General features: G+C 35.4%; 1 protein-coding gene across 3 annotated transcripts in view; it reads right to left on the bottom strand.

The window, feature by feature from the left end:
* Positions 1–12243, bottom strand: part of OSBPL11 (oxysterol binding protein like 11) — an 82347-nt gene that overhangs the window by 27462 nt on the left and 42642 nt on the right. For all 3 annotated transcript variants that reach the window (XM_019723661.2, XM_019723662.2, XM_074330551.1), the window contains 3 exons: positions 11206–11407; positions 6691–6836; positions 2542–2682 (listed from right to left, as the gene is read on the bottom strand). In XM_019723661.2, coding sequence (XP_019579220.2) covers positions 2542–2682; positions 6691–6836; positions 11206–11407 — 489 coding nt within the window. The remainder of the gene's footprint in view (positions 1–2541; positions 2683–6690; positions 6837–11205; positions 11408–12243) is intronic.

The raw sequence follows: 12243 nt of genomic DNA, 5'->3' as shown, positions 1-12243 counted from the left end.
ATTGTTTGAAATGTTTATATTCATTCTCTTCAGTCTTCTGTGTCTATAACACATTTCACAAAGAAAAGAAATTAACTGGAAAAAAGGAATGTAACAAAATTAGATATGAACTATAATTATATGAGGAAAGATTGGAAGGGAATCTCAGAAACTGAGGGCTGTGTTGTTAGGGTGGTAGAATTATAGATTTTTCACTTTTATTTTCCTAAACCTTCTGTGAAGTGTTTAATTATACTAAATTCATAATATTATTTAAAAGTGAACAAAATGAACAGTGAGGAGAATGTATGTTACTTATTGGCAACATGCAGGCCGGGAACACGAGTACCTTCTTTGCTGCTGTAGTCCTAGTACCTAGCAGTGTCTGGAACAGAAGACGGGCTCAATAAATATTTGTTGTATTACTGTTATTGTAGATGGGAGGTGGATGTGATGACAGTTTAGTCACCAGGTTCTTTAATGCTGCTTGAAAAGTAACATTCTTTTAAATGTTATGCGAGTGTTAATACCTCATGATTAGTTAACATTAACGATTTTATATATAAATGTAAAAAAAGTATGTATCTTTTTAATTAACAACGTACAAATATGGGGAAGCTATACTATATATAGTTATTCATGCCGAGAGAGCTTTACCATCTGGATTACTATCACAGCACATTATTTTCAAATGTTCTTATGCCTCATAAATCCCAACACTGTACTGAGTATGCCTTATAAACCTAAATCTACTAAGGGACAGCAAATATCATAATAACCAAACAAATCCCTCAAATGACTATTCATTTTAACCAACTTTATAACTAATAGTCTTTTCTGAACCACTAATATGAATATATTTCTAGAAATATTTGAAATATTTCTAGCTGAAATATTAAGGTTAGATGAAAGGTTAATGGGTATCTTTATTAATTCCTAAAGTCTGCTTCTTATTAGGCTATTAATTCAAACCATTTATGTATGTATGTATGTATGTCTTTTTAAAAGATCTAATTGGCTTTAGTAAGCAATTCATGAATCGGGCAGCATCCCATCTAGCAACTAAAAGGAAACCCCCAATCCATTTACTTTTAAATCCTCCCAGAATCACTGTAAGTCTAAGTAAAGAAAAAAGTAAGTTATTGATTTTGAAATGCTTCCACGAGAATGCAAAAGGCAATATGCTTTCTATTTAAATTATATTTTCAGGTGAATAATTCATTGGAATCAAACAACTTTTTTTTTTAAAACACTATCCTGACTTTTTTTTTTTTTTTAATTGGGGCATACTGGGAGACAGCATGTTTCTCCAGGGCCCATCAGCTCCAAGTCGTTGCCCTTCAATCTAGTTGTAGAGGGCGCAGCTCAGCTCCAAGTCCAGTCGCCGTTTTCAATCTTAGTTGCAGGAGGTGCAGCCCACGATTTCATTCGGGAATTGAACTGGTAACCTTGCTGAGAGCTTGAACTCTAACCAACTGAGCCATCTGGCTGCCCTTCTAATAACCTTTTAATCTACACGTTCACTACTTTCCCTGGCATAAAAAACCTCAACTTGAAACACACTTCCTAAAGTCAATTTTGAAATCCCATAATAATGCAAAGCAGTGTCAGTAGTAATTCAAAGTACATAATTCCACAGTAGTAAATATTTGACATACGTATATAGGTTTTGAACCTGATTGGCTTTTTAAATGTCAGAGTGATTGTTAAAAAAAACAAATTAAGAGAAGACTGGCCTAAAATTAAAAACTGCAGATTAGTGCTAATCAAACTTTGATGTATACCTGAGCCACAGGAAGATCTTATTAAATTGCAGAGTCTGGTCCCCTAAGTCTGGGACTGGGGGCTGAGATCCTGCATTTCTACAAAGTTCTCAGGTGCTGGTGATGTTATTGGTTTTCACACCACACTTCCCCTCCCCCAGTTTTGAGATACAATTGGCAAAATTATAAGATATTTAAAGCATACATTGTGGTGATTTGATATACACATATATTGTGAAAGGATTCCCATCATCTAGTTAATTCAGACAGAGTCTGTAAACTATGGCCCTTGGGCCAAATCTGGCCTCCTGTTTTTGTAAATATAGTTTTGTTGAAACATATTATCTATAGCTACTTTCATACTCTAAAGGCAGAGTTGAGTAGTTCCAACAGAGACTATGCCCACAATGCCAAAAATACTTACTTTCTGTCCCTTTACAGCAAATGTCCACTGACCTGTTATCGGTAACACTCAAAATGTACTCGTCAACACAAGAAGAGTACAGTAGAAGCATAAATGCCTTTCATGGTTTTGTGGGATTACATCCTTTTCTTTAAATTTTCCAATTCTGTCTACTAATGGACCCCTTTAATTTTCCTCACAAAAAGAAGACTGTAGGTCTTTGTTTGCTGTGCAACTTCCTGCTGGCAGTTTTTTGAAAAGAATTACATTTTTTATTAAATGCTGATCTAGAGACTAAGAAACCACTCATACAGAATAAAAAACCTGACAACATTAACGACTACATGTCCAGTCCTGCCCCAGTGATCTCCGTGGACAGTTCATCCCGTTACTTACTCGTGTTAAATCCATGCCCAGCTTGAGCTGTGACAGGAGATGGAGGATAACACTGCGCTGCTCCTCCACAGCTCCCAGGTCGTCCTCCTTATTGTCACACGTGTCCTCCACCTCATCATCCGCATTGACTTCCTCAGGTTCCTTGATGCAAAACAAAAGTCTGCTCTTACAAATGCTTATTCATCTCCATTAAGAATAAAAGTATCAACATCAGACTTGAAGGCATTTATATTGGGCCTAAACGAATCTGAGGACAGGCAAAAATCTTTCTGAAAAATATAACTTCCATAGCTTGGCCATGGAACGATTTCCTTTAGTGAACCCATTATCACTGACATTGAATATATTGTGGTTTTGCCATATATGTCACATGTAAAATACATGTATTTTGTAAAAATATGATTTTTTCAAAAAGAGTGGAAAACAACACCACTAACTATAATTTAAGTTCAGTATGTTTTGAGACTTAAATATTTGCCCTATTTTTAAGCTAAAACTGTAAATAAAAGTAAAATTTTAAAGTGACTGTACAAGTCAAATTTAACTACTGTAATCTATATTTGCTCATTTATTCCTGGAGTCATCAGGAGGAAAACTTGCGGTTGAAGAGAATACTAGATGCAGATATGAAAATCCTGTAGTTTCTCATGCCATCTTAATGCCACAAAAAGTTTTCTGCACTGCTCTTCAATCAATCAATCAATCAATCAATCAAACAACCCCTTGGAAAACTGAAAATGTTTACACTCATCTCAACAGCATCTTAGCTCTAAATGATTGGTTATGAGAAACTTCTTATTTATTTCTATTTAAGTAACAACAGTTTCAAATCCCAAGATTCTATAGAACCTTATCAGATGTCACTTTCCATGCTTACGTGGGGACAGTTTCCCATCTCTGTCAATGATACTTCTTTTTGTTACCTTTGTGCAAGAGAGCTTCATATGAATATATTGTCTTTGGTATTATATTAGATTTTAAGTCATGAGGATTTTAAAAAGGAAATGATTTTCCTTTTTAGAGCTGTCTCTGCCTTTGATTTTATCTTCCCGTAACCTGTTCGAAGCTAGGCAAAGAAAACCAGTCTTAATCAGGCCTAAAATCAAGAACTTAATGTTCTCAGCATATTCTTAACAAAATATAAAACAGAGTTAAAGGATAATGGGTTTCTGATCACTTTTTTGCCTTTTTCTCCTTTTTTCATTCCTTTTACCAAGGAAATCTATAGCAGCTCAAATTCTGATAAATTATTTAAAAGCTAGTTCATTTCTGCATGTTAAGATTAAATAAACAATTATTGTTTGTATAAATCAAAATTACTTCTGTTTTTATGACCTTAAGGAGAAATTCCCAAAGGCTTTCTCAATTTCCCCTTTCAATGGCTAGTGAGTCTGTCAGGAAGTATTTCCTGTTATCTTCCCTAAATCAGTTGCACAACACAGTTTAAGTATACTTGTCAATGTTTACTCATCATAAAACAGGAAGAAGTTGATCATGCCCCTCTCTATATCTGGATACCAAATATAATATTCATTTGAGAAATGTTGAAAAAAAACCTAATAGGTCTTGATTAAATAATGGTCTCCAACCCTCTGAATAGGTACCATTACATTGAGGTCAGACACATTAATAATGCAAATATAGCCTTAACATTATTGGACAATATGAAGTTTACTTTGCAGTTTCCCCATGAAAATAATATTAAAGAAAAAAACCAATCTGGCAGAAAAACTATTTAAAAGAACAGTTTTTGTTTTTCTAAAAATAGTCAAATTACTTATTAGAATAGAAAAAAAAAGTAGTTCTATTAACAAGTACTGATTCTAAAGCCTGGTGTGAATGGAAAAATTTGGAAGCTCTCCTTTCTTTTTAAAATGCTTCTTCTTAGAGGTCATCATGCCTTTCTTAAAGAAAAGCTTAAGGTAAAAAAAAAGGGGGGGGGCATTACCAAAATTCAAATAAACATGCACAAATGTACAAAATCCCTACAAACCCAGAATGGTTACCAAATGCAGTGGCAAGAGCTGCTGAGTTTCTAGGAATTCACATTACTTGGAGACTGTATGGCAAAGGGAAACCCCAATATTCCACAACTCATACTAACGCCTTTTTTGTCCTGATTTCTGACTTGGGCACAATGGCCCCATGGGCTCTGTTCTAGCCTCACTGGGATTTATTTCTTCTATCACCTGACAGCAAAATCTCCACCACTGTAACATACGTCTCCTGCTTGCATTAACACTCATATTTCAAAAAAGGCACATGTGAATTTTTTTTTGAAAATTCAGGTCTGTTCTGGTATGCCTGAATGGAGGCTAATGTCTTGTAACTTAAAAAAAATGTGTGCTTATTTTTTCTACTTACACTACGTGATATACTTGGTCTACTCACCACTTCAGAAGATTTGCAAATAGAGGGAGCAATTCTCTCCCCACCTCCGTGCCCCTCCTCAAACACATGCCTCTATCCTGACCTCCAGCATACTTTGTATTCTCATTCAGAAGAATGAAGATGGAGTATATGACCTAATTTATAATTTTTCACTTGCAAATTGTATCTCTAGTCCTGATCTCTTTCCAAAACTTTAGTTTCATTATTTCCAATTGCTTTTTATATACATTTACAATCATATATCCTCTTCCTCAACATGTTCATAAACCATACTAAACCTTTTCCCTCACAAAGCTCTTTCTTCCATAATTTTCCTCTTTTTGTGTATAGCACCACGATTTTATCTAGTCACTTAGGCTCAAACGCTTGCTGTGATCGGACACTATAACCCGTCAACCACAAGTCCAACTGATTTTTCATTTGACATGCACATGATCAATTCATGTCTTCACTTCTACTTCTATAGCTTTCTACCCAAACTTTAATTTCAAGTCATATCATATACCAATCTTCCTAAACATACCCCATCCCTCCCCATGCTCATGACCTTATTATCTATCACATTAAGATTAAATTCTTCCGCATGCTTTTCTACATTCCTTAAGGGCACAGTTTACAATACATGGAATGGAGCAATGCTCCAGGGATTATCATTCCACACAGAATGCAACATGAACGGTAATCTGGATTTTTAATATCCAACAACCCTATGATCATTTTCCGTAAACCAGGTGCTCTGCTAAACTCATTTAGCAATTCATAACAATTTTATACGGTATTATTATTCCTGCTTTACAGATGAGGAAATTGAAGCTAAGAGTGGTTAACTGATTGGTCCACATGTTAGTAGATGACCAGATCTGGATTCAAAACCATCAAGCAAGTATTCTTCACAATAAGTATATATGCCTCAGTATCCCTGCTTGCAGAACTCCCCCATCTTGAGATTCCTCACTACTACTCTCTTCAAATCTTATCTCCTTTCAAAGCCCAATTCCAAGTCCACTTTCTCTTCAAAGCATTCCTTATTCACTCTACTCAGTACATTTCTCTTTCTTTAAATGCCCATATATGTGCTGTGATTCTAAGACTCTTCAGTGAAAGAACTGTCTTCTATTTTTGTGTCTCCTCTAATTCTTAACATTGGACTTGTCATATCCTAGATAGCTTAACAAACATTTACTAACTCATTGAACCAGAATGATATGCTGCAGTGGTGGACTATGAATAGAATAAAACACTCTCTAGCTTCTGAGAAATGTGGAATGAATAATGCTTTAGGAAAATATTAAACCCTAAGACCATGTGCTATTTCAAGTAGAATAACACTTTTAAAATTTGGTTTGGTAAAGTGCTTACTATCAAAAAGACTTAATAGTAAACTCTTAAACATGTAATTATACTACTAAACATCTAGTAAATGATGTTAAATAAAGAAATGTAAGAGATAAATATGCAAATAATCTTGTATTAGGATAAGCTATTTTCTAGAAAAAGAAAAACATGCAAATTCAAATTTTAAACACATTTTTTATCATGCAACATTAAACCCAAACTGAAAAGGGCACATAATTTGACCTGGAAAACACAATACGCACAAGTTTTATACAACAGACCTCTTCCACAGTCAATGTATTTAGTCTACAAGAACGTTGCTGTGGTGTTAGGCTGCTTGCACGCCCTGACAATGAAAAGGAACTGACCCTTTTCAGTGATTCCTGATTTTCACACCAAAGCCATATTTTCACATTACCTTACCCTTGTTAATAGTCCAGATTCTGCAACACTCTGGTCTTCTGGGACTGCCACTGGCTTACTCTGCTCAGTTGCAAAAGGTGGGTCAGCTCCATTTTTATAGTGGTTTGATAAAGGTATCTTTGGTTCTAACCATTCGATTGTCGTTCCTGATGAAGTAAGAGAAAACTTTCGCTGAAACTTGCTCATAATCTGGAAAGTTCAGCAGATGTGGATTTTATTAAACAATACTGTTTTGAGCCTACAAGTCTAAAAGCAATTCAGCCTGTTAAGAGACTCTGCAAGACAGCCATGTGCACCTCATTAGCATGAGCAGCACGATTGGGTGCTTTACAAAAGAGCACCTTGCAACTTGAAATCAGATACCACCATTTAAAAGAATCAACTGTGAATAGAACTGAAGTCACTTCTTGGGCAAATCTGTGAATCATCAAGTCTATTCCCTTCCTAACAGTTGATTTGCTGTCCTTTCTGTATGAACCCTGTACCTCTGGAAATCAAAAAGCATGAAATTGGGCTTTAGGGAGTCACAATTACAGGAGGAACCTTGGACTGTAAAATTGTAAAATTTGCTTCAATTTGGGTTGAACCTTATTCTCAGTAGCAGTTTTCTCACCAAGCAATATAACCTCCATGATCTAATTTAAGAATTGAAAATATATGTCCATTCTTCTTTTTTTCAATCATATAAAAAAAGCTCCATATACTTTTAAACTGAAAGGTTCTACTGCTGAATAAATAATAGCTGACCCAGTGAAAGACAGTAGTCACATTTAGAGACCTGTCATCTTCTCAATTAATGACTCAAATGTCTCTAATTACCCTCAACTAGTTTAACAAAGTGGATTCTATGCCTAATCAATAATGGAAAATGTTCCATTTGATTTCAGAGGCTGATCTAGGTTTCACAGAAAAGAGTACTACAATAAGTGATGTTCAGTCTACTAAGCAGAAAATTTAAAAAGTATGGAATTTACTCAGTCTATAAGAAAATCCCAGGCTTCCTTAGAGAAATAAATTACAAAGTTATGAGGCTACCAGAGCACTCTGCCTTACAGTTCAGTTTCACTTGGCACTGGGACATTCATGACTGGGGATATACCCTAGATAAATAAGTTCATGGGGGCTGTTTCAAAATTCCAAAGAAATGAAGGGACGGCCCGATGGCTCAGTTGGTTAGAGTGCGAGCTCTCAAAAAGGTTGCCGGTTCAATTCCCGAATGGGATGGTGGGCTGCGCCCCCTGCAACTAAAGACTGAAAATAGTAACTGGACTTGGAGCTGACCTGCGCCCTCCACAACCAGATTGAAGGACAACTCCCTGGAGAAACACACTGTCCCCCAATATTCCCCACCAAAAAATAAAAAAAGTCAAGACAGTGTTTAAAAAAATAAAAGAAATGGAAACACTTTGCTCCTACCTTAAATATGTTTATTTTTAATATCACTATTTAGATTTCTTTACTTCTCAAAATAGAATGTGCACAAACACTAAATTTAAGACGTCTGTTTTAAGAGATCACTCAACTGATTGTAAACTATAATAAAACTCTTTATCAAGCCAATCATTTGGTCTCAGGACCCCTCTAAATCAATGAGTCTTTGGGTAACACACATTAAGAGATCTTATGGGACTAAACACTAATATGAATTTAGATTTTATTTCTTGTGTCATCTCAAAATCTGAGTGGGAAGGTAATTCAATTTTTCTTTCCAGTTATATTTTCATTCTCAAGTGACTTGAGGATAAATTTCTATAGACCTAATTTGGGAAACATGGAAATTTACAATGAGAAATACCAATACTAGTTAATTAATTCCGCCAAACAACCACAAATCTGTGCTAACAAAACAAAAATTGATGTAGGAGAAAAACTTACTTCAAACATTTCTCAAAAGTTTATAATGTTTCACCTTTTAAATTAAAAAAGTAAATTTGTGCATGCTTCATTAATCATGAAGCAATCATTTCAAAACAAGGCTGTGTATTAATTCACACAAGTGAAATTTCAAAGAATCTTCAAATTATATAGTATTTAATTAATCAAGTATTTGTTGAGCATCTAGTTAGTACTAGTATTGTGCTACTTGAAGTACTTTTTAAAAATTAAGTAGCATAAACTGGAAACAAATTGTTTTATTTTATAAACAAAATTATTATTACCAAATGAGAAATTTCTTAGCTCAGGGTAACTTCTCCAATGTTCAACATAGGGGAATATTAAGTAAACCAAAGTCCATCTATCCCCTCAAAGTAATATAATGCAGCCAATAAAAATTATGTTTACTGAAAGCATATCACACATTGGAAAATATTCTTGGTATTAAGAAAAAAATGTAAGATACAAACATTTATTTTCTAATAACAATGGAGTAAAAGAAACAAAAACTAAGAAGAAAAATAGAAAAAAATGGTGCATAGTGTACTAATATATTAACAATGGAAGTTTCTGGTTGATAGGACAACACATTATTCTTGTTTCTTCTTCAAATTGTATGGTAGTTACTCAGTTTTTTATAAGTGTGTGTTGCTCTGTAACAGGAGAAAATTTATATCGGACTTTTCAGAATTCCCCCAAGGCAGCGGTCCATGAGCACAGCTCACAATTTAGTGTCTTCTCTCTTTGGCATGCCCTCTCCCCCACCCTAAGCTAATTGGTTTTGGTTGCTTTTCTGTGCTTTTCCCAGACCTTTTAGTATCAGAAGTATTAACCCATTCATATTAATCCACAATACTTTGCTCGCATTTAAGTGGCACTTTACATATTATTTACATGTTGTCCCCAAGTGGACTATTAGTTCCTGAAGGGGAACACACATAATTTATTGGCCTGACCTATACCTATAATTGACATTAAAAAATTTGTTAGCTTAAAATATTGAATTTAGGCACATGTGAGGATGGGATCCATACTATACCCATATCAAGATCTGATTATGATAAATTTTTCCTGAGCAGAGACTCAATATCTTTCTAAAGCATCTATCTTTCACAGTAAGGTGAGTAAATTGAATAAGAGAACCATGAGTTGTTGTGAAATACTAAGTTACTATTAACACAATGCCATCGGGGTAGGGGAATTGGAGAGATGTTAAAGGGTACAAACTTGCAACCAGAAGATGAAAAGTTCCAGAGATTTAATGCACAGCATAGTGATTATGGTCAACTATACTTAAAAGTTGCTACCCTGTTTTCCCGAAAATAAGATCTAGATGGACAATCAGTTCTAATGCGTCTTTTGGAGCAAAAATTAATATAAGACCCAGTCTTATATTATATTATACCCGGTCTCATTAATTTTTGCTCTAAAAGACACACTGAGCTGATTGTCCGGCTAGGTCTTATTTTCAGGGAAACACAGTTAGGATACCAGATTCTAAATGTTCTCACCACCAAAAGAAATGATAATTATGCGACATGATTGAGGTGTTAGCTAATGCTTCGGTGGTAATCATATAGATATGTATCATACTGCAATATATATGTATCAAATCAACACTGTTGTATACCTTAAACTTACACAATGTTATAGGTCAATTATATCTCAATAAAAAAAATGTGATGAGTTTATTCATCTCATTTAATAGAAAAACTCGTTTTTGTTCTCCCATGCAATAACATTCTTTTCCCCAGTAAATTATTTCAGTAAGTAGATGCTCTCAAATACTTGATGTATGATGTATACCTTATTTTTCAAACTGACAGGTGATGGATAGACTTTAATATATATCTCAGTATCTCAATGTGGAAATAATGAATACTGAACTAAACCAAAACTCAAGAAATGATCCCAACATTTCTACTTTGGTCAACTGCATGAATAGTGATATCACCAATTTTAAGAGAAATACGGGAGATGTGGGGTTTGAGTTCAGTTTTTGACATGTTGAGTTTGAGGTCTCTAAAGAGATATTCAATGATATTAGACATTAGACCCAAAATAATTTTAGATTCAAAAACGGGCACAATAAAAAGACTTTTTATAACATTAGTCGGATCATTAAAAGAGGCTTGCTGGTTTTCTATTTGTTTGCTTTTTAATTAAGATTGTCTGCTGTTAGAATTACAATGAATGCAGTCCTTTCTACATTTTGGCCCTTACTGTTAAGTCCTACCTTTAATCTATAACTTTTTCCCCCCTCAATCTAGTTGTGAAGGGCGCAGCTCACTGGGCCATGTGGGAATCGAACTAGCGACCCTGGTGTTCATGAGCACCGCGCTCCAACCACTGAGCCAACCGGCTGTCCACCAGCGGCTCAGCTCCAAGCTCAAGCCTGTTGCTTCTTACTGGACCATGTGAGAATCGAACTGGTGACCCTGGTGTGATGAGCACCATGTTCCAACTACTGGGCCAACCAGCTGCCCACCGGCAGCTTGGCAGCTCAGCTCCAAGCTCAAGTCATTGTTTCTCACTGGCCCATGTGGGAATCGAACCGGCAACCTTGTTGTTAAGCGCTCCTGCTCTAACCATCTGAGCCATTCGGCTGCACCCAAGTCCTACCTTTAATCTATAACTTACCTGAAGGCAACGAGCCCTTCTGATGTGATGCATGCTGCAATTGTAGGATATGAAAGCAGTCATTTAAGCAGTTCATAGTTGCCATGGAAGTAGCTTTGAGCATTAAGAGATCCTGGTCCAAGGAACTAAGATGGCCAGAAGCAGGAAGGCATTCAATTCGTCTAATTAAGTCTCTTTGTTGTCCTTCAGCATGAGACATCATCTAAGGAAAACAACAGTTCTGTATGTCCCACTCATACACACTCGTATATACAATTGCCATTTTAATTACTATATTTATCTTTTGAGCCACTTTTAGGATATATTAGGCTTATATATCTATTTTAAGTTTGTTTGGCTAGCCTCAATTAATGACTATTTAATAGTGATTATCAACTGAGCAAAAGATGGTGATCTTTGGCAGCTACACTTTTTTGGGGAAGCCACAAAGCTCAAGAGCCCTGACAAACCTTTTATAAACAGCATAAATTTATACATCATCAAAAAGAACATTCCACATCATCTTTAATAGCTGCAGTAAACATTTCATTCTAAAGTAAAATTAATCCCCAGTCTGGGCTCTCAACCACCTTCTTCTCAGCATTTCTGGTCAGCCTCAATCTGAACCTCCATTAAAAACATGACGCTTTACCTGCTTCCTCTTTCATAATCTAACTTCCTGCTCCCATTAGCCTGATTTTGAAGCAAGTACGTATTAGATATAAGCTTTTCAGGTTAAAAAGTTAAATACACTCTGCTTTGATTAGAAGCTGAGGAAAGGTAGGGTGAGCAAGCTCCTCTGAGTAAATCAGTGCCCAGGGAAGAATACTGAGCCTATCCAAATTCCTCGTAAGGCAACCCATGGGGGATAGTCACATATCTATACAGAGAGTGCCAAAAAAATGTATACACATTTTAAGAAGGGGAAAAACTGTATTAAAATTATGCTGATGGTAACCACTTTGAGCACCTCTTATAAGTGCGGAAGTCAAATGTGACTTGCATTCATCTTTTGTTGTTGGTATATGTTGAGTATTACAATTTTAATAGTTTTTTTCC

The sequence above is a fragment of the Rhinolophus sinicus genome, linkage group LG01, assembly GCF_036562045.2.
Source record: "Rhinolophus sinicus isolate RSC01 linkage group LG01, ASM3656204v1, whole genome shotgun sequence".
Taxonomy (NCBI): Eukaryota; Metazoa; Chordata; class Mammalia; order Chiroptera; family Rhinolophidae; genus Rhinolophus; species Rhinolophus sinicus.
The sequence above is the reverse complement of the archived record's forward strand: the minus strand, read 5'-3'. Positions and strand labels throughout refer to the sequence as shown.